General features: G+C 42.7%; 1 protein-coding gene across 4 annotated transcripts in view; it reads left to right on the forward strand.

The window, feature by feature from the left end:
- The first annotated feature begins 204 nt into the window (after positions 1–204).
- Positions 205–23,357, forward strand: part of PLPPR5 (phospholipid phosphatase related 5) — a 102,265-nt gene continuing 79,112 nt past the window's right edge. For 3 of the 4 annotated variants that reach the window (XM_015243788.3, XM_072968148.1, XM_006197349.3), the window contains exon 1: positions 325–663. In XM_015243788.3, the coding sequence (XP_015099274.1) occupies positions 427–663 (237 nt within the window). In that variant the 5' untranslated portion in view covers positions 325–426. Of the gene's footprint in view, positions 664–23,357 lie in introns of all 4 variants that reach the window. The other variant, XM_006197348.3, reaches the window with a different exon arrangement.

Raw genomic sequence — 23,357 nt, forward strand, 5'->3', positions numbered from 1 at the left:
CGCCGTCCCGGCTGCCGCCGCCCGGCCCGTCCCTCCTCCGGCGGGCCCGGGGGCTCGGCCCCGCGCAGCTGCATCGCCAGCGGTCTCTGGTCGGGGCGCCGCGGCCGCTTCCCGCCGCCCGGGACTCCCCGCCCTCCCGCGCGACCCCGCGCCCGGGCGGGCGGCGCTTGCGGCGGGCAGGGGGCGGGGAGGGGAGCGGGGGCTCGAACGGGGGTAGCCGCCTCCTCCGCAGCCTGCCGGCGCCTGGAAACCCGGACTGCCTCCGCCTCGTCCTGCAGCGGCTCCATCCCGCCTCCCGCGCCTCGTCCTCCCGCCGCCCCCGCCGCCGCCGCCGCCGCCGCCGCCGCGCCCCCGGCGGCTGCCTCGGCGGACCCGGGAGGGGGCCCGTCCGCCACCCGCTCGGCTCGCCCGGCCCGGGAGGCGTGCATGCCCCTGCTGCCCGCGGCGCTCACCAGCAGCATGCTCTATTTCCAGATGGTGATCATGGCAGGGACGGTGATGCTGGCGTACTACTTCGAGTACACGGACACGTTCACCGTGAACGTGCAGGGCTTCTTCTGCCACGACAGCGCCTACCGCAAGCCCTACCCGGGCCCGGAGGACAGCAGCGCCGTGCCCCCCGTGCTCCTCTACTCGCTGGCCGCCGGGGTCCCCGTGCTCGTGGTAAGCCCGGAGGCGCTCGCCCTCGCCCCGACTCCCTTTCCCCACCCCTGGCTTTCCAGGTGGAGGCCCCTCGGAGGTCGGGGCGCGGCAGCCTTTGCCTTCTAAGTTCCTCCAACTTGCGGGCAGCCCCTGACCCCAGAGGACATTCTTCTAGGGTGCGTCGGGGGTGGCTGCCAAGGAAGCCCCTGGTGTCCCCACCTGCCACCCCCGCACCCTCCGCGGTGGCTGTACGGTAGGGGGACAAGGAGGGGGATGGGAGGGAAGGGGGCCGCAGGAGGTCATGGTTGGGAGTCGGGGCTCGGGAGGAGGTGAGCTATCGGGTTGAATCTTGACTTCATCTAGTCTGTAGCCTTGCGCCGCTGGCCGCCGCCTCCGATTGCGCCTGGAAGGCGAGCAGCTGCTGAGCCCGCGGGAGGGAGACGGGGATCGAGGCTGGGGTGTGGAAGGGACCCCTACTTTCAGAGTCGGGGCGCGTATTCCCGTTCTACCGCCTCCTTCGCTTTCGAAAGGAAGTGCCAATAGGACTAAGCTGACTGGGGAACACATATCAAAAAAAAAGAAAAGAAAAGAAAAGAAAAGAAAAGAAAATATATGAGAACTCCTAAATGAAGAGGTTCCAGCAGCGGTGCTCGCTGAACAGGAGCTGCGCTTAAATTACAGGATGTATTTAAAGGCTGTTCCACTCCCCAGGCAGCTTAAATCCTGTTCTGTTAGAGCCTCTCTGAAGATGCTTTTTGGATTTACGAACTGTATGTTTGTGTGGTGTGTGTGTCTGTATGGACACGCGCGCGCGCGCGCGCACACACACACACACACACACACACACACATACACACATACAGTTATACAGAGGTAATTATTAGGATAATAATCAGATAACACTTTACATATGTGAATATGGTGCGAAGTTATCAGTTAGGAGAATTGGTGGTGTTTGTTCGGAAAACAATATATGGTTTCCTTAATATTGTCGAAGTGTTGGAGGTTCCCTTCCTCTGGTACTGCTTCTCTCTCTTCTCCCTCTTTGGCTCCTTCTCAACAGATAACAAATAGGAAATTAAAAAATGAAGAGGGGAAGGAAAGGGATGTGTTTTCTCCCCCAGCGGTTGAATGTGTAAATTGCAACGCTGAATGTTCAGAACATCTGCTTTAGCTGTTAGGCTTGGGTATTCATGGTTTCTTTGATTTTAGGCAAAATGACTTAATATACAAAATAATGAAAAGTTCCTAACACACATAATGGAATTCCACAAACAAACCAAGGAACTTCTTGTTCCTTCAAAATAACTTTATCACAGCTACTGTGATAGTTGACTTTAAATCCATCTCCAGCATTCTGGTTTGAGAAGTGTTAGATGGTGCACCAAAAAATGTTTCGTTTTGTTTTTTCAATTGTAATTTGCTAAAAATAGGTCAGAATCCCCAAACCCAGCTTCATGGGTGTGTTGTCTCTCCCTTATTTGAAAAGCTGTAAGAGAGAGAAAAAAAAATTGGTCATTCTTGCACCTTTTTGCTTTCTGCAGATGTTGAGTTTCCAGGTCCATGTTTTCCAGGAGACTAAATAGCTCAGGGATTTGTTTTCAAGGATTATTTTTTTTCTTTTAAGAACAAACCTGTCACCTTCAGGGCATTGGTTTGTGTACAACTAAAATCAATAATGTCTATAACTCATCCCTTGGTAATTACCATTCTGTGTCTTATTTAAATGAGATAGCACTTTTCAGATCCTAGCCAACCATCCCTGGTGGTAGGGTCTAGTTAGAGACATTAACATATTGGCCCAAAGAATTTGCTTATTCTCTGCTTAGAGGGAATCACAGAGGGGAAGGGGAATTAATTAGTCATTACTGAGCGCCTACTCTGTGCTGGGCAGTGAATAGTCTTGGCTGCATATACTTCATACACTTCCAGGAGGTATTGTCTCCAATTAATATTTGAGGACCCTGAGGTCAGCTAATAAACTAGAAACACCGGAAAACAAGAATGGTGGAGTGTGGTGTTTGTATGCCCATGGGACTGATGCCAAATGCCATACTGCTTCTCCTACTTTCAAAGAACATGTTCTCTGAAAGAAGATGAGAGATGGCAGCTGGCATAGGGATCTAGAATATACTTGAGAGATTTGAAGAGGGTCCAACTTGATTTCCATATTTTGATTTTCAGTTCTTTAGTTACAAGAGAGAGAATTTGAGAGTCAGTCTGAAGAGAAGGAAGTGTTGGGTTTTGGAGGCCAGCTGAGCTGGTGGCATGTGTTTTCCCTTCTGCCCTTCCAAATAGCATACTCTCACAGTGTGGAAAGTTGGGAACAGTAATGGAAGCCCCCTGCCTTCCCATTCCTCCCAAGAACACTGGCTTAGCACAGTTGCTTTGCATGAAAACAGTATTACTACTCATGATGTTAACAGTGCCCATCATTTGTTGGGTTATGCACCCTATGTCTGCCTAACATTTGCATCGTCTATAAAAGCAGTTATTAGTGTTTCCACCTAACCTTTGAGAAAACGGAGACTTAGAAAGATTAAGTAACTTGCCCAAGGACCAAGGCTAAAAATGTTATACCCAGAATTTTAACCCTACTGTGTCAAGCTCCCAAGCCTGTGCCTTTTCTATTACAGTGTGTAAATTGAGTTTACCCATAAACCATTCTTCTAAATAAATGCTTCAATGGCATCTCTCTCCATCTTTGACATTTCTTGGGTTGTGGTGATACAGGTACTTCAAAATACATCTTTTAACCTTCAACACTCACTTCTCATCCTTAAAATTAATTTTGAGAAGTAGCTCTCCTCAGTACCGCAATCTGTGGTTTTGTTTCAGATTTGCTAAACGCATTTATCAAAAAGTGAAAAGCAACACATCTTTCAGTTTTTATCACTTTTACCTGGTGTTGATGGGGGCACCTGTTTGGAGGCTAACCAGTTTGGATTCAGACTCGAACTGCATCCTGCTGTCACGTTAAGTGTTGGGGCTTCTACTTAACTGTGTAACCTTGAACAGCTTACTTAAAGCTCCTGAAGCCTTAACTTTCTAAGTCATAGGATTTTGGATATTAAATTAAATGTAATATGTAAATGTCATCCTTGGCCCATAGTTGATACTCCATAAGAGATCACTGTATCATTAACATTATTAATAAAATAGTAACTCAAAAATGTTTCTTGAATTCCTGTTTTGCAAGCCATGTTAGCCAGAGTAGTGGTTATAAAAGCAATTTCAGAAGTAAACCATGGTCACTGATTCCAAAGAGTTTACAGCCTAATTTGGAAAATTAGGAAGTCATGCCAAAAGCCATAATATAAATCATCGTAATAAAAATGTTATATCTGCATATCTATGTATATTTACATATCTACATATATATACCCACCTCAAAGACTTCTCGTGGGTCAAAGAGGACGAGATCATTTTTATTTGGAGAGGAGAGGAAAGGCTTCATGAAGAAAATGGTGGCACTTGAAACAGTGATTGGTTTGTCTTGTTTTAAGTGTGATGTGCAGGAACGCAGGGGTATGTGTCTGAAAAGGAAGACTAGGGTCTCATGACTGAATCCTGGACTGTCAGGCTGAATTTTTCTCAATTTGTTGGAAGCTGAGTAAGACATTGCTCGATGGGGTGGTGTTTTAGGACATTTTGGGGACAGTAGTATAGGGCTCTTCTGTTATTAAAATATCTATATAAGAAAATTTTAAACTCTTTATCCCCAAATCTACTTTGTGTTGTGAAGTATTATTATTTTAATTGTATTTTCAGAAACTCCTGTAGTTTGGGCTTATTTCCAGATTTGACATGGTTTATAAACTCTTTGAAAACAGATCCTGTTCAGTTTGATAGCATTTACCAAAGCACCACCTACTGAATTTACAAAAATAAACTTAGTGATCTTTGTTTTTCATTGATTAAAAGACCCAGCAATGACAATGGTTTTGTTCCCTGAATTTGGATACAGTGGCCACTAGCCACTACTGTTCTTTAGATCTGTGAGCAGCACAGATGATTGAAGGAGACCAAACTAGACCATCCATTTTCATAGAGCCAGAACCAAGACAGAGAAACCAGCCCCGAGCAGGTCAGGTTTGAGGGCTAGGGAACACCTTTGATTCTTTATGTCCGCATCTCTAGGAAAAGTCCCTGTGGGCTCTGAGACCCCGAGGCACGGAGCTGCGGCTGCTGTCCCAAGGGTGTTGTGTCACTAAATGCAGTGGAAGTAGATGGTGACAGAGAGGCATCTCACATCCAGAGCTCCATCTCGTTAAATCAAAGTGCCTAACGCCTTCCCGCAGATCTCTCCTTCCTTAAGCCTTGCCTGGGGTGCCCACTCTACCGCCACCCATCTCCGCCCTGGGAACACACTCCTATGGTGTGGTGCAGGAGGGAAAACACAGGTATTGGTGTCCGGCAAGTCTGGATCCTTATCTTACCTTTTCTCACTATTCTTGTGAGTTTGGGAAATTTTTCTTATTCATAAACTGGAGATTTAAAAACCTACCTCCTGAGAGACAATGCATGTGTAGGTTAAGATCACAATTCTGGAGTCAGATGGTTTGGGTTAGAAGCCCAGGTTTTGCCACTTCCCAGCTGTGTGAGCTTGAGCCAGTCTCTCTATGCCTCAATTTCTTTGGCTGTAAAATGGAGATCCTATGGCTATGAAATGAGTTAACATATGTAAGTATCAGAGTAGTGCCCAGCTAGATATGTGTTACTTACCATTAGCCATCCCTAGACTGTGATGATTAATCAAGGTGATCTGTTTAAGACACTTAGCAAAACACCTTTGTTAGCGGGTTCCAGGGTTCTGGATAATATATTCAAGGCAGGCAGAAGCCGCCAAGTTCAAGCCATCACCTGCAAAAACTGGTGAGTCTAGATAGCGAGAATGATAAAACTCAGTCAAAACTCTGTTCTTGGAATCGAGTCAGTGACTTCTGCTTTGGCGACTCCTCCATTTCTTCAGTGGCTTAACACTAGCTAATATTTCCTGCGCGCAGACACGGTGTATCGTACGTTTAATTCATTCCTTCATTTAATGCTCACCATGGCAGTACTTTCTGTAAATATAGGCACTATCATTAAGCCCCCTTAATAAAGGAGAAATAGGATGTGTAGTGAGATTAGATGTCAGACTTGTATTACATTTTTTCAACCCCATTAATATAATTAATTTTCACAATAAACTTATGAAGGAGACTTGGATGTAAAAAGGTGAGCTGGATGGCCAGTCCAGAGTCCCAGAGTGACATTGCTGGAATCGCCAACGCATGTGCATCCCGTTCTTTTATTATACACCTTTATCCTACCACATTTAACACATCTTTAAAGCTGTTTAGTCATAGGGATTCAATACTAGAAGGGTCACATTTTTCTCAAACCTTGTAACTTCAGTTTCATTTTTTTCTGGTTTGATGGGAAGCTCGGTGTTCCAGTGTAGATAATGGTTTCAATGTGTGGTGTCGGAAACTGTTTTGTTTCCTGTTAAGCTTGAAATGTTGTGGAGAGGTGGGTGGCAGCGGGAGGGACGCAGAGATGTTTCTGTTCTGACGTGAAGCCGCGTTTCTTAGCTCTGTGGCACATACCGCTACAGGGCTGCAGGCACCTGCCTTTATGTGAAACCACCCTTGGGTTCTAGATCTGCAAACTGCGGTGCACGGAGGGGGCCTCTGTTTCTAAGGCACGTTCCTTGCAGTGGGACGTAGCACTGGATTTGGGGGTGCAGTGAAAACACTGTGTGCAGAATACCATACGTTGTGTGCAGAATACCATACGTGTGTATGTAGGCATGCATTTTTCTAGTAAGAGCCTCCTGTGGCTTTATCAGATCGTCAGGAATGTCCAAGATTCCTAAAAGTTAAGAGCTACACTTTGAGGGTTTATGGATCTGTTTTAAGCTCCTTCTGTCTCCTGGGCCCTTGCTTTACTTAGATGCTCTCATTCATATTCATTCATTCATACTCACCCTCCTTCTTTCCCTTCCTCCCTCCCTGTATTCATTTCAGTGTTTTTTTTTTTTTTTCTTCACTATCCACTCTCCTTTGCATGCTGAGAAGGAGGTTGTGATTCCTGGGGGAGCAAGGGCCCAGGAATCTGAAACCCAGCTAGCTCTTCCTTTCCCTCCCCTCCTCCCTGTGTCCCCTCCTCTCCCACTGTCCCCTCTCCTCCCCTCCCCTTCTTTCTTTTCCTCTCCCTGCCTCCCTCTCTCCCTCCCTCCCCTGTCACTCATTATCCCTGTGGCTTCTCCAGCCAGTTGCCTTATCTGGAAAATGTTGACTTATTCCTTCCTACCTTTCAGAGATGCTTTGAGAATCAAATGGATGTGAATGCACTTTGGAGACAATAAATCACTTCACGCATAAGAGGAAGACATAATGTGAGCAGATTACATGGGCTGTGTAGCTCCCTGGTCACTGGAGATGGTTCCGACTGCTCAGAGCACGGCTTTGCCAGCCTAATACACTTACTCCGTGGTGTAGAAAAATGAATAATGTTTTTATACTTCTTTTCTTATTTTCTTGTGGAAGGAATAGCAAAAATAAAATAAAAAGCCAACAGTATGAAATGGCCTAACTAATCATTACAAACTATTACTCTAATACCCACTCTAATACCCATTTCAAAATATTTCAATAAGCTCCAAGTATTGTCAACATTATTATAAAAAATCATCCCATTCACTTATGTGATTTGAAAGGAATAGTGTTTCCAGGGAGCACGGTTGACACCATCTGTTAAGCATGCATTGTGTCATATTAATTTTTAAAATTTTACTGGGCCAAAAAGTTATTGTTGGTTAAAGTTTTGAATGATGATCATGAATCTACTGTGTGCTGGGCACAGTGCTGTTACTTGTACAGTGAGGGAGGCACATTCACTGCCCTTTCAAGAGTTCAGATGCTATGCGTGAAATTCCACGTCCAAGCCTCCGTTTCCTTGTCTGTAAGGTTGACACGGTGGTACATAACATTCTTCTTAAGAATTAAATGTAAGCATACATTAAGTACTCAGTAAGTGATGGCCACTCTTTTAACATAAAAACCAATAACATTTATTGATAGTATGCAGCAAAAGGGCCTCAGGTGCCCTGAGCCATTTCTGTTGAATGGATGTGGTAAACCATTTACTCATCACAGTAACTCCTTCAGATAGTATGTGTGCTAACGCAGCTAGGGAGCCTAAGCCATCTGCTCCACTCGGTAAGTGACATCTAGGCTCTGAATCCATTACCTCAATCCGATGCTCTGTTGGCTTCCTGCCATGGCCCACTAATTTGATTTACAGTGTACATGGTGGCATTCCTAGAAGACAGGAGAGAGTTCAAGCATATTGATTATAGATCACTGTGCACTTTACAATATCCACATGCCTGTAAACACATAGGCTCAGATACAACCAGGCACGAAAAGGGGAATTCAAAGTCTATGTTCAGGGGAAGGAAGGCGGAGCTCAGTGGTAGAGCTCATGTTCAGCGTGCAGGAGGTCCTGGGTTCAATCCCCAGTACCTCCGTTGAGGGAAGAAAAAAAAAAAAAGAAAATCTATGTTCAAAGCAAAGCTTCATTCATTCCCAAGACCAGCGGAATGGGCAGTAGAACTTGCTTTTCCCAGCTCAACGTTTCCATCCATCCAGGTCGAGGGGACAAGTTCTGATGTCACAGCGCTTAACCTGTCGTTATGAGTATCTTTCTAACAGACTTTGGAAAATCACAGGAATATTATTTTGACGGGAGATATTTTAAAATACGTGAAATGGAGTTCTATATTCAGTATTATCTGAACTATTTCTGAGAATGCCAGTTTTCACTCAGCAGGCTGGTTCCTTTTTTAGAGTTATTATGACAGATGTAGTTTCAGAATTAGTGTCAGTAAAATCATCATGGTTGGGGGAGGGGAAAAACAGAACCCTAGAGAAATTTTTTGCAGATCAGGTGCATTTAAAACGCTAAAGACAGTCTTTTGGTAGACGTTTCTCACTGAGAGAACATGGTTGAGTAGAACTATGTATTTTGGGTATTTAATAAATCTATAATTTCTTGTATGAACTCAGTTTTATCTCCCTTGCTTCTAACCTTTAGAGTGCTCCCCCACCCTTCTCCTCAGGAAAAAAGAAATCTTTCTGGAGCATTCTGCTGTATCCTTTGAGACCTGGAACCAGCTCTTCTGAGCAGATCTTTTTCCCCAGTTGAGATAGCTACATTCTCCTCTTTGGTTCCCTCACCTCTTTGGCACATTATGGCATTGAAATAATCTTATGTTGTATTTATTTTTATTCATGCTTCCATCACTAGTCTTGAGCATCTCAAAATCAGGGTTTTGTAACCCGACACAAGCCAATTTTCATCATACCCAAATCTTCGGTTGTTTTTGGTAGATAAATTATCCAAGGACTAACTGAACTTTGGCATGGTGACAGTTACTTAGTAACCATTCATTAAAATAGCCAAAATAGTCTGTACACCCTCCTCTGTAAGTTTAATGAGCTGGCAGCCTTCTGAGGTGTTTTGAGTGTATAAACCCTGCGTAAAAGGTTCAGCAGAACCAAGGTGCAATTCTGTGTCCTCAGATTGACGTACTTCGAACAAAAATCCCCTAAATGGCTGGATTCTAGATCCACTGAGAATAAGTCATTGGGGTACAGGGTACAGGCCTCACTGGAGTCTTACACTCTGTTCATTTAAGGGTAGAAATTATCTCCAAATTACTCTGGTCAATCTACATAGCTTGAACTTCACCAATTAGGAGTCCTTTTTTTAGCATTTGTCATGCCAATAAAAGTCACTGCTTTCATTAATAAAAAAATTGTTTTAATATCCACAATATTAATTTAGTTGTTAATGAACATATAATAGTGAAAAGGCAAAAGCAGCCTCTTCGGAGTGTGACCTTTCTGATGCAGGGCTGTGACTGTCGGGACCGCCTCGCTGCCTCCCTTCCTTCTTCCTTCTTTCCCTGAGCAAATATTTGTTGAGTCCCTTCCATGTGTAGCATGCCTTAAACATAAGGCTTGCTGAGGCTACTTGACTTGCTCCAAATCTTAAAACCAGATTTAGAGCCGATCTTCCCCCTTCTCCAGATCTTTCAAAGCAGTATCAGAAAATAAAAGACTCATGAAATCATGGGGCGGTTAAATAAAGATAAAGTAACGTAGTCCTGACACATCTGCACGTTACGGAAATAACTTAGCGGCATTTCCTCTCTAAGAGAAGCAGGATTTGTGTTGATGTGACCAGAACCCCTGTGCTGCGGAAAGTGTGTATGGTGTTTCCAGCATAACGACCCCTTTTGTGAAGGATGCTTTCAGCAGTGTCAGCAAAAACCGTGCTTTTCTATTGAGATTTTTTTTTTTTAACCAAGATTTCAGATTGAGCTTTTTCGCACACTGGGGTGCACAGAAGCGCTCTTGACACTAGAAGCATCTTGTGTTTCCAGAGATCTCATCAAAGCAGAATGCCATGTTCTCCCAGACGTCAAAATTGAGCAGTCTTAGATAAAGCCAGTGCACCTGGGGCCTCATCTTGTAATTTAAAACGAGCTGCTGATATTTCCAGTTAAACAGCAAAACACTATCTCTGGGTTGGTGACAATGACCTCTTCCTTCACACGTGCCTTTCCAGTGTGGGCTCTGCTGAGTTACTGGAACGAATGAAGAGACTTAGTCAAAACTACGTGACAACCCTTTTGGTCTTCCACAAAGAGACCTTTGTTTCTCCTTCTCGCTGGCTCCATCACATGGTTCCTTCGGGGGTCCCCTGTTCTTTTTTCCTGGGGCTCAGTCTAGAATACAGATAGAGGGATCCTGTAGACACTTTACTGAGGCCACACTGCCGGCCTTTTTCTGCCATTCCATTTTTGGGAAAGATCTGTGGATCCATTGTGAGAGAGATTGTGCTTCTTTGTAGCCGGACTTTTTAGTCATGAAAGAGGCCTTAGAGTTCATTTAGTTTCATCTCTAAACTTTCAAATGAATGGTCAGAGAGATTAAATGACTAGCCCAAGGCCATGCAGCTAATGAGAAATTACACCAATAGCTAACAGACCGGTCACTTGGTATGCATCGCTCTTTGCTGTCAGTACTTTACATGTATTAATTAACTTAACCCTAACAGCCTTGGAGATAGGCACTGTTCTCTCAGTTTACAGATGAAGACACTGAAGCACAGAAAAATTAAGCAACTGGTCCCTGAGCAGAGCAGCTCCACAGGAGCTTTGAACACAGTGGTGGTTCTCCTCCCCAGGGCCAAACTTTTTGTCATCTCCCGGGCCGTTTAAGACCGCCCGCAGCAAATCGCTCTGCGTCACAGTGTTAGTTGGGACATAGAGGTGAAGCGTGTGCGATTATTATGATAGCATTTTTTCTTGTGACTTTATAGTGTTGACTGAAAATATGTTTCTGAATATTATATTTACAATGAACACTTCATCGGTGGTAGTGAAGAGGTAGTGGCAGATAAGGAAGAAGAGCGTTGAATTCCCGGATTATTTGGTCCTATGATGCCTTCTTTTATGTTGCTGACTTCAAATCTTTTCAAACAAAAAGTAAAAGTACATTTGCAAGTCACTAAAAGTGAATATAACAAAAATCTACCTATTTTTGATACGCAGATTTTAAATTCTTATAATGTGATTTTAACATGACGTAATATAATTATCACATTATATGTAATTAATATATAGCTTATCTGCTGCATTTAAGGCATAGTTATTATGTTTGGCGTTACTAGTTTGGCATAAGTTTGGCAACAAGTTAGAGGCATAAAAAAACTATTCGGTGGTGTAAATATATTTCAGGGAAGAGGGTAGACATTTATATATTTATGTATTTTGAAGTCTTTTTTTCGAAGAGATATTTTTAAGAGATATTCTCAAAACTTCGTCTAATCCTGCAGTGCCATTTCCTGTAAAACAGCAGTGACCCGAGCAAGCACATTGCTCTGCTCTGCTGTGCTTTGTATAATTCACCCCATTCTCTGTTTCCATCTATTTTAATAATCTCTATTCTTTAATTTGGACAACTCCAATCCCGCCTCTTTCAGAATTCTTTCCTTGATGCGTCTAGTCAGCTGTAATCTATCTTCCCTATAAACTCCATTTTTAGTAAGTCTTTCCCCTTATCTTATATACTTTCCATAAGACAGAAGAGGGGTTGCAGGTGTGGGATGGGGAGCCAGAGAGGAAGCAAGACAGAAGAAAAGGAACGGTAGCAATAATGTGCTATTTTAGGGAAACAGTGAATGCAGAGACTTAGTAATAAATTTTGTATGTACAGGTTTCATGATGATCTGAAATTAAAATAAATAAACAGAAGGTGCAGTGACTCATGGGGCTGACGGGCAGCAGACCTGGGCTGTCCCTGCTCTGCTGCTTACTACCTTCGAGACCTTGAGAAAGTCCCGTAGCTTTCTGACCTCTGTGTCATTAGACACCTGGTTTGAAAGGGTCTGCACTCCACCCAAGGCAGAAAACTGGCTCACGGCTCCCTTTCTGCACATGAAGCAAGTCTAACTATGAGGACCCTCTGCCTTACAGCCAAAGGCTGTCTCCCTGTCTTTTGCTCATTGGTCTCTCTCACTTTTGGAAACCATATAGAACAACCTCGGCGCTTTCCCAGTGTATGAAGTTATCTCGGTTCTCTGACTCTTCCTTTCTGGAGACTTGTAGCCCTCATCTTGACCTGGCATGGATTTGAGCCCATTTTACCATTCTGGCTGCTCACGTCGGACCTCACTTCAGATGTCCCGTGTCTTTAAGGTGTGGAACCAGCACGGAATGATGTATTTCAGGTGTCCTTTCACTCCTGGCAAAGAGAGCAGGAATTTTGCATATTAATTTTCCTCTAATGCATTAGCCTTGGGGTCAATATAAAGTCACCTTATGGTTAGTTATCTCTATAAAGGGAATAGGTTAAACTTTTCGTCAAGTGGGCAAAAGCACTGTGTGATCATGTACATTGTTCTCCCATGATCACAGCAGACATTACTAAGAGATTGTGGCATTTTTCTCTCCAACTGAGACTGATCTGGGCTTTCTTAAGACATAACTCCAGGCAACCTCTTCTAATTGGATTTACCGTCTTGGAATCAAATGACTATTAAAATGCTTCCAATTGTGTGTTTCCATATACATTGTAGTATATACTACATGGCTATGCATTATAGTTAATAACAGAGAAATATTATGGCCATCAATGATAAATTCCTATAGAGGAGCAAATATGTCTTGCATATATTTGACTCTTGCTCACATGTCATACCTTTCAAATGGTAGCTGTAAGTAATTTGTGTTTAAAGAGAAGAGAATTAGAGAAGCGTAAATTAAAGTTATTTTGGATACACATTCACAGATGCATCAGTCATAAAGTCCAAATTATTTTATCAAAACCCCTCTTTAGTCTCTTACACTATTTGCCAGTCATCTCTAACTTCAAATGTTCTCCCCATACACACTCAATGTTTTTCATTTATTCAAAGTTATATATAATGTAGTTCAAAATAAATCTGATTTACTTCATATGGAGAATATTTCAAACCCCTATTATTTTGCTTTAAAAACTTTAACATCATCATATTCTGCCTCTCTAACCAGTGTTTCATTTCCCCATGTCTTTAATTGACCATAGCACATATTTGATAACTTGGAATTGTCACTACTTAAGTAAGCATTTATGTAGCATATGCTCTTTCTTCATCAAGTGTGACATTTTTTGCTGTTTCAGTACTTTTTTTTTTCTTATTTTCCCCAAAACAAATTGGTTGATTTAAAGTGCATGTCATCTTCCATTGTATTTTGTAAATTAAACCACTGGTACATTTTGCATGGGAAATTTGCATATATGGCGAATTAAAAAACCTTTTTGGTGTTCTGTTGTATTATTCAGAGAGCTGGCAGGGCTTCTAAGTGAGACGAGTCATGATTTTATTGTCACTCAGGGTCTCTGAATCGTACCCTGTACATTTTCATTAGTAATCATAGATTGAGTTGAAACATTTGACTCAATACATGGAACTGTTTCTGAGAAGAGTTCCTTTGCTCAGAGAGTGATAAAAATTAGTGGTGCTTTAGAGAATGACATTACAAAGTAAAGAAGGAGTCATTGTTGCTGGGGAAGGCAAATTGCTTACAGCTTCAATCAACTTCAGGAGGAACCAGGAAAATGAAATTAGGATGTCATTGTTTGTGGATACTTTTCATTGAAATTCGGGATTTTACAATTAGAGTGAAATATCAGACAAGAGCAAATTAGTTCCTTCTCCTTTCAAATGGGTGCAAATGCAGCAGCCTTCTAGCAGTCACATTAGAGCACCATGATCTGGTACTCAGCAGTTCATCCCTTTATTTAGTCTTTTTTTTTTTTTAAACCCGCGCTACAACCCAGGCCCTTGCAAGCCCCCCATTTATTCCTTAGAAAACACTGACCCGTTCTCCCTGGCCAAGGCTTTGTGTGTGTAAGGGGTTCTCCACAGTCACAGATGGAAGGAAGGATGGCTGTCCTCAAGGAACTCGAAGTCCCACGTAGGTGAAGAGTTAAGATATACTAATCCTGGTAACTGACCGTGGGCTGGGGTGAGGGAAAGGGGAGAAGGAATGAAAGCGATTTCTGAGAAGAGGTGATGTTAGCTAGTCAGGGACAAGAGAGGCAAGGGAGCTCCAAGCCAAGAGCAAACACAAAGTCATGTAGGCTGGAGAAACCTTCTCGTTTGAAGAAACTCGAAGAATGTCTGGAATGGAAAGGTGTGCAGCACAGAGGCAATTAGGTTCAGAACATAAGGATGTTTGGTAAAAAGTACATTACAATAGTACTCAGAGTTTGAAGTCGAAATTCCCTTATCAGCTTGAAGCGGTAAACCTGTGTGACACGTTCTAACCTCTTAGCCTCGCTTGATCTTTCCAGAATGGGGCATCTAAATCTGCCTGTTTCACAGAGCAACTTTGTTCCTGTGACTGATTTTAATTTAGTAAACTAAAGGAAATACATTAGAACACTTTTTAGAATTTTAAGAAATCTAAGGCTATATTCATCACATGGGTCCCGGCTGGCAGGTGTCTTCTGGAGTACTTATATTTTCCTACATTTAAATAAAAATACCACTGTGAAATTAACTTTTAATTAGACAGTCACTAAGAAGTTACCCCCTCTGACACACATCTGAGATCATTTTAAGTCGTTATTTGCAACATGGACAATGCTGGAAGATCAATATTTGTACCATTATGAAAGCTTAGGTTAGTATGCACAATTAAAATTTAAATCGGCTAGGGTATTTTTGTTACTATTGCTATGTTTTATTTCTATAATTAGGTCATTTTGACTTGCGTTTTGTAAGTTATGTAACAGGTGTGCTCACCTGTTTAGTAAATGTCTCCGATCTTCTCATTTTACATTGGAAATTAAAGTGGAAAAATACGCATCTACACGTTGCTCTGGAAATGTGAGGATAGTATAGTGCAGTTCTTTTAGAAAGCGTGGATTGAAATTTATGTGTCATGGAACTGTCCTATTCTTGGTAGGTAAAACTCAGATTTTTCCAATTTATGGTATTAAGGATTAAATGTGCTTGGTTTTCTTGCAAGATGCTCTTTCCTTCTAAATGTAGTCATCTAATTAAGATTTCCATTCATGGGAAATGACTTTAAAGAGCACATATGACAGGCTTTTACACAAACAAGCTTTGATTGGATTAATTGGATTTGCATAAATTTTATGATGTGAGTATGCTGGAGTCTTGGCCTCATTCGCTTCGAAGGGAGAACTTAAAGGAATTTGTGAAGAGGAAACACATTAAAGGTTGCAAAGAAACCTTGTAAAGGCAGTCAGGTTAATGGCACGGCAGAAACAAAGCAGTCAAAGCTTTAGCAATATTTAAGCTCGCCAAGTATGGAAAAGCTGGGCGTGGGCAAAAAGAGATGGACGATTCAGACAGACCACAAGGTTTTGGTGTGAGTATTTTTTTTTCCGCAAAAGAAAAGGGATGCAGAGCAGCCGCGACACCTGATGTGGGTCTGCTGGCAGAGGCTGGGGAAGCTGGTGGCACACTTAGGGCTGAGGTGGCCACGGCAAGGATGGCCTGCAGGCAGTTCTAGTAGAGGGTCGTTTGGTCATCAGAGACCAGTGCTGATTCAGGGGCACCGAAAAGGTGGCAGCCTGGAACTGGGCTGCTGAGAAGTAGGACAGATCAGGACGGCATGGAGGAAGCAAGGAGGTGGGGAAGAGGGGAAGCTCCTGTGAGTAAGACAAGGCCAGAGGGGCCAAGGGACAGAACAGGGAGCTGGGATGAGGCCCCAGGCACACGGTCTTGGGCACTGGGGCTTGGCAGCCCACAGTAGGATCAGCAGTCGTGGAGACCAGGAACCCTTCCCAGCAGGCGGCCATCAGGGGCTCAGAACTGATTCTGAGCAAAGTCTAAACAACAGATGTGAGGTAATAGAATTAAGAAAGCCTTGACCTGGAACCAGACTTCAGATCTTACAGCTGTTAGTGCAGAAGTGTCCATGGAACATTGATTCGTCGCATTTGTGGATTACATAGTAACAATGTGATACCAATAATAGCAACATTATGACCCCTTAGCATTTGTATAAAACTCCTTCACAGAATGACTCACAATAACCATGTGACATGATCTTACAATCGTTCAAAGATGATAAAACCCAGACTCAGGAAAATTAGATCTTCTCACAGTCTTGCAGTCAAAACAGTGGCAGAGTTTAGATTAGAACCTGTCCCTGGTGTTTTAAACCTTTGTTTTTGACATGCTTTGTGGTGAGTAAAGAAGTGGGCAGCTGGTATGAAGATAAAGGAGAAGGGCTCTCCTGACCCCAGGAAGCTCACAGTCCAGGTTAGGATCCAGGTTCACGCAGAAAGAACCTTAACGTTCCGAAAACTCATCCCAGCACTAGAAGGGAGCCTAGGACTTGGGAGGGATCCAGCCACTGTTTGATGTATTAATGCGCATCGAATGAAGTGCTGTGGTAGCCCAGGGAAGCAAATAATCAGGTTGAACTCAGGCTATAGAGAAGGCTTCTCTGAGAACATGGCATTTTAGCTGCTAAGAGAAAGGGCGCTACCTTGAGGGACAGGGGTGTTTGGATTTGGTTGGAAGGGAAGGAGAACTAATACTTAGCGAGATAGATTTAGAACCAGACATGCCTAGGCTTGGACACCGGATCTACTGCCAGTTAGTGTAACATGGGGCCAGAAACCTGCCCTCGTGGATTCTCTGTTTTCTTATAGCACGTGCTCATCATAAAGAAGCTAGTGCTTTGGAACATGTTAATGAGAGAGGGGGGTATAATTTAATTTTTCACGAAGGATCTGTCATTTCGTATTATCACCCTTTTGCAGAAAAAGAAACTGAGACAAAAAATGTTAAGTAACTTGCATGAAGTTAAGTAATTTGAAACCAGAAGGTCTTCCTGGTTCCAAAACTCATTCTTTTCCCACCACCCTCCAGTGGCATGCAAGGGATGTATTGCGAGGATCCAGGGGCAGCTTTGAAAAGAAGGCGTCTGCTTCTTCCGTTTAGTCCATTCGATTGTCTTAGGGAATTTGTCGATGGAGGGAGAGGGTTAGAAATAAGAGGAGAGAGCACTAATTTATGTGTAATTGGAACAAGTCTAAATGCAACATTGACCCATCACTGATGGAGAAAAGAGGTTTAGAGGATAGGGTAAAAATCCCATATGAACATCAGAGAGCTGAGATGCCAGCTGAAAATGTAGCACTTATGAAGTAAGATGAAGTGGCTTTAAAGATATAAATATATTCAATAAGTGAATGAAGACAATGTTGAGTTGAACTAAACAACCAGAAGAGTTTATGTCTTAGGCGTGTTTTGAATTAAGAGAAAACAGCTAAACCATAAGAAGATTAAATAGGATGGTGATGAAAAAAAAATTAGTCTCTTCCTAGAGTATTATCTAGGATCTGTTTGCATTTAGCTACCTTTTCACATCTCCTTTTGTCAATTCTTCTTTTTCAAAATTATTCTCAATCGATGCAGGATCCCAGATGAGCAGATATGACAAAAATGTAAGTAGTGAGGGCTTGTGGGTTCTCATAGCACCAATAAAAAGGAAACTGCCTTGCTACTGGACACGTGGTGTGAATAAATATTTTTTAGTATGTTAAAGTATTGACAAAGGCATGAGTCCTGACCACAGAGATTGTCTGTATGTGAGCATGTGGATGGGTGATGCAACCTTGACACCAAGGCATACATACGGACAGGTGTCCCAGTCAGATGCTACCATTGTCATAGCTGATGCCATTCATTCAGATGCAGCTATTCAGTTTGTGATTCAGTCAAGCCAAGCCTCTTCATTCTTCCTGTATCTCTCTTCCTTCCTCCCTCCCTTTCTCCTCTCCTCTCTTCCTTTCTCCCTTCTTCAGCAAACATTCATATTTTGCCTTCTCTGTGCCAGGACCTGGGCAAGGCTCTGGTACTACAGAGATAAAGAGTCAGAAATCATGATTGAGACTTGACCATGGCAGACATTAGAGGAATTAAAACTCATTCCTGCATTTCTGCTTTTGCTTTTGACGGACAGAAGTTTGGAACCGTCAAAAGATTTTACAGCTTTTGTGTAAAGTGACATTCCACGTGGTCACCACAGAGCTGGAACACCACAGGTAGTTTGCATGGGCATTCTGAAAGAGTTACATTCTTGCTGGTCCCCCATCTCCTTTTCATTTGTCATCTTTGGTTACTGGTTGATTGACAGGCACTTTCCCAAAGCTCCGTCTACTGTAGTATGTAAGTATATACTATATATGATGTGGATGTTCTGTAAGAGCTTTTTCTAGGTAAGAGGCCAGTTCACAACCTGAGAATAAGCCATCCGTCCTTAGCAGATATTAGCAAGTTTTAGCCACATACAGGGAGACTGACCTGATTAAAAATATACCAGGAAAAAGATATACTTAAATAATGCCAAGATGAGGAACTAAATAAGGGGAGGGGCTTGCTCAGTTAGGAGAGTTTCTTCAGCTTGCTGCATTTAAATAGATGGTGTCTATAAAAAGTTTCCTTAAGAATCCTAGTTGGCAAAAATTCATAGTCAAGAAAAATCAAGTTAAATTCTAGATACATTAGCAGTCTGTAGAAACGGTAATAACACTGCTTTCAGGAAGGAAGGTAGGAAAAAAAAATCAATGAGGCACAAAGTTTGTGAGTTGACTCCTCTCTGATCTGTTTTAGACTATGTGGGAATAATGGATGGTGAGTTGATTGTTGCAGGTCAGACCCTGAGATGTGATTGGTAAGTCAGAGCTGGATCTAATTCAGGAACATGACAGATGTCAGGACGGTTGATTCAGCGCCCATCCAGCACCCTAGAGCTTCACCTGTATTCATTTAATCCATTCACAAATGTGTGCTCCGCTGTCTGGTGGGGTTCTTATCACAGAGCATTTTGTATTTTAAAGACCAAGACACTATAATAAAGAAACATGGAGAAAGATTTTCTAAAAGCTCTCCTCATATTTAATTTTATATTTCCACCTTAGGAAATCAATCAGACGAAATAAATTCCTAAAACTCATATCCATGATGCCCTTGTAACTCTTCCCTCTGCTCCGGCTCCTCTGAAAACCCCAGACCGACTGAGCCATTTGCAATTATGATGGCCCAAGGGATGTAAAATATGATCTAGCCCCATGCTATCTCATAGAAATATAATACAAATCGTATTTTAAATTTTCTAGTAACTCTTTTTAATTTTAAAAAATTAATGAATTAAAAAGAAAGTAGGTGAAAGTAATTTTAATAATATATATATTACTTAACCCTATATATCCAAAATATTATTTCACCAGGTGATCAATATAAAAATGTATTAATAAGTTATTTTCCATTGCTTTTTTTTAACATTTTTTTATTGAGTAATAGTCATTTTAGAATTTGCATTGCTTTTTGTACGCAGTCTTGGAAATCGGTGTGTGTTTTGCACTTAAAGCGCATCTCAGTTTGGAGCAGCCACCTTTCGAGAGTTCAGTAGCCAAGTAAATGGCAGCTGAATTGGACAGGGCAGATCTAGACATTTTTTCTCTTTGTCTTAAAGAAACTTAGTGGTTTCCTAGTCTATTTTTTCTCTGATCTTAGGAAATACTTTTGACTCGATAGGTACTATTTTGATCTGTCCTTTAGAAGACACACCTGGATAGATTTTTTTAAACTTTTCTCAAATTAGCAAAGACTTGGTTTATTGCAACTGTTTCACATAGAATCTTTAAAACGCTTTTAAAAATAAAATACTCTTTTTCATCAAGGTTAAGAAATAGAGAAGGATGTGAAAATATTAGAACACTTTTGAAACTTAAACTTGGATGAGGGCGTATTACAGATTTCCCTTCTGTGAATCTTGCTGTGGAAGGAAACAAAGTTCATTGCTATGTGTGGATTCTCCCCAGGATTGCGTTTTCCTTTTGCCAGCTCTTAGTATATGTTAAAGACGTGTGGAGGAAGGTTATTCAAGGCAACATTTAGGCATCCTTGCTTTTTTTAAAAAATGCTAGGATTTTGTCTTATCTTCAGCACACGTGGTGGAGCAAGTTCCCTTAAGACTGCAGTTCTAACACAGCCATATGTATCTTTTCTTTCTTTGTTTCATTCATTCATTTATTCATTTGTTCATACAGCTCTTTGTGAATATCTGTTACATGCCAGGCAACTTGCTGGGTATGGAAGTTAAAACACGGAAAAAAGGTTTCATAATGTAGTGAGAAAATTGTGTAAAAAAACTACAAATATTAATGTGTGATGTCCTTCACCCTCAATAGGACATATTGTTTATTCTTTGTTGCTGTGATACAGCTTGGGCGCAGATGCCTTGGAAATGGGGATGTGTTTCTTCCTTTACCTTTATTAACAGTGCCAATTATGTCAATGCTCCTGGGTTCCAGCCAATCCTTTTTCCAAGCAGATACCCCTGTCAAGAAAGGCTGATGTTCATGTTTGTGTTCAATTATTAGAGGCATCAAATCAGGCTGGATAAATAGCGAACGAAGTTAATACGTTACTATTTGAAAATTAAACATCAGCTGTATTCGTACTTTTAATTCAAGTTCCGTCACCAGAATACCATCGTTGACAATGTTATTCATACTGAAAATACTGGCAAAAAAATATACTGCTGCAGCTTTCAGTTCACCTGTATGTGTGGGTCAGAGCTTCTCACTGCTTCCCGTGCATTTCCAAGTACATGAAACATATGCCGTGATTCTGGTTACTGGAGGGGAACAATGCAGAATCTGTTTCCCTCTGGTTCCAATTTACAGATGTTCCCACTCGCCTGGATACTCTTTGCCAAGATGAGATTGGATACAAACCTACAGCGGTGTACCAGGGCAGGGGAGGCAGAGACTCGCTCTGCAACCCAGTGGAACGTATTAAGTCAGGAATGGCTGGGGCATGGAAACAATCGAGGAATGGACGCAGAAGGGTGGACTACCCCAGAGGTGCTCTGGGCATTAAGCAGAATTCCACTGCCTGGAAAACGGAGGGAGTGACAGCCTCATGCATCGAGGGCTATGCTGCTAAACAGGTGACCAGAGCGGAGACTCAGGCACTGGGATCAGTTAGCAGAAATCAGACACCAAGTAGAAACTGCATTTCAGGAACAATGTATAAACCTGGTTATCAAATATAGGCCAGAACGTTCAACCTGAATCAGCAGCAGAGACGGGATGACGCATCCCAGCGCCTGTGCCATAGCTGTGCAGACATGTCCCGCTGGAGGTCAGGGTTTTCCGAGGTCAGGGAGAGCTGAGCGTAAAGGTTGGAGACAAAGGAGAAAGAAGTCTATTTAAGTGACCCTGGCTTTGTGAAGAAGGTGGGGGTTGGGAGATACGGAGCTAGAAATGGAGTGGGATGAGACACCCGTAGTCTACTTCAGAGTCCCGCCTTCAGCTCCTCACCCAACTGATTTCATTTTTAAGTCAAACCCATTGTCAGGTCAGGTCATCTACAGTTAGACTGGGGAGTTGCTCCATTGATTCAACTAACAAGGGTCTGTGAAAGGCCAAGGCAATGTGAAGAAGTTGTCTGTTTTCGTCACTGCCTAACTCTTTCTTGGAGGTCACCAACCACAACCTTCTTGCTTGGACATTAACTTCCCCTGCTTCTTTGCAACATTGAACGCGGCTGATCAAGGACCTTCCTGACCCCTGAAATTCTCTCCTCTCCTGGTTTCCTTGATGTGATCATTTCCTTCCATCTCGAGGCCACTCCTGCTCTGTGTCCTTTATTTTTGCCGCTCTTTTATTTCCCACTTCCAAATTCTAACGATCTGAGAATTTACCTGTAAGCCTTCCTTTCACCTTCTCTCCCCTCTCTGTTTCTTGCATGTGCCCGTGTGCCCACTGCGATAAGCCCGGCTCATCCCCTGGAAGGCTTACTGCGGCAGCTACTTCACCTGGCTTCTCGCTCCTCTCGCCAGTCCCCTCGGCTTCCGGATTGATTTTCCTGAAGCAAAGGTCTGATCACACCAGTCTCCTGCCCAGAAATGTGATAGCCTCCAACAGTGAACAAAATTAAGTACCAACTTATCACTTGGATCTCAAGGCATTTACACCACAGTCCCAAGATAATCTCCCACCAGGCCCCCATATCTAGTCTGCATTCCCGCCAAATGAGCCCACTTGCTGCTTCTCAAGGATATTCTATACCTTCCCCCTCGGAGAATTTATGCGTGTTGCTCCTCCTGCCCTATAATGGTAGTCGTATGTCTTGGCTTGTCTGGGTCGTCCTAGTTTATTCCTGTTGTCTTGATGCTAGTATCGCTAAGCTCGCATTTCACACTCAAAAGTGGAGTCGTTTGAATGATAAACTATATGGTCAGCCTACCTGTAAAGCTCTTTTTCCTGTTCCTCCTCTCAGTCTTATTCTGTAGCCTGCACGCTATTTAACTTTGCTTCTAATTAGCGTTGTCATATCCTTTTAAGCCATGTGCTGTATAAAAAAACACCAACTTCCATGGCATTTTCTCTCACTCTCCACTCTACCATCACCGGTTTAATGTACTCTCTTCTTCCTTTTCAGCCTCTACTTTTACCAACATAGTACTGTAGTTGTTTGTATTTAAATGTACTTATTTGTGTATCTAAAATTTTACTCTCCATAGTACATCGCAAGTTCAGGGCCTCATTTTTTTGTATCAGTTAGATTGCGTTCATCTGTAAATAACTCTGACTTAACCATTTGACAATAAGGAGCTTTGATTATATCACATAACAGTGTGCGAAGTTAGGTTGGCTCAAAAATGACTGATTCGGTAACTGAATGAAAGACCCAGGTTTCTCTTCTCTTTCCACTTGGACGTAAGTGGTGTCTGCTCTGCTCTTGCTGGCTCCCCTCATGATACCCCTGTGGGCACCCTTGTTCTGGAAGTCACATGCAAACGTGATGATGTCTAGAAGTAGAATGTTTCTTTTGTGACTCTCTGAGCAAGAATCCCTGTTACAGAAGCACTTATGCCCAGCAGGAGTCGCCTCATCGCCCCCTGGATAGAATTTCATTACCTGCCCAGGTCTGAACTCGTTCGTTACACACCAAGACATCAGGACTTGACACATCATTCATCACTTGAGGCCAAGGGTGGCCCTGACTCCCCCGCAGATCATGGCCATGCGTGAAGGTTGTTAACTGAGCAAAATCAAGGCTCTATGAGGAAGAAGGGTAGTTAACACTGATTAGGCAGACAACAGTGTCTGCTC

The sequence above is a fragment of the Vicugna pacos genome, chromosome 9 (assembly GCF_048564905.1).
Source record: "Vicugna pacos chromosome 9, VicPac4, whole genome shotgun sequence".
In the NCBI taxonomy this organism is placed as follows: domain Eukaryota; kingdom Metazoa; phylum Chordata; class Mammalia; order Artiodactyla; family Camelidae; genus Vicugna; species Vicugna pacos.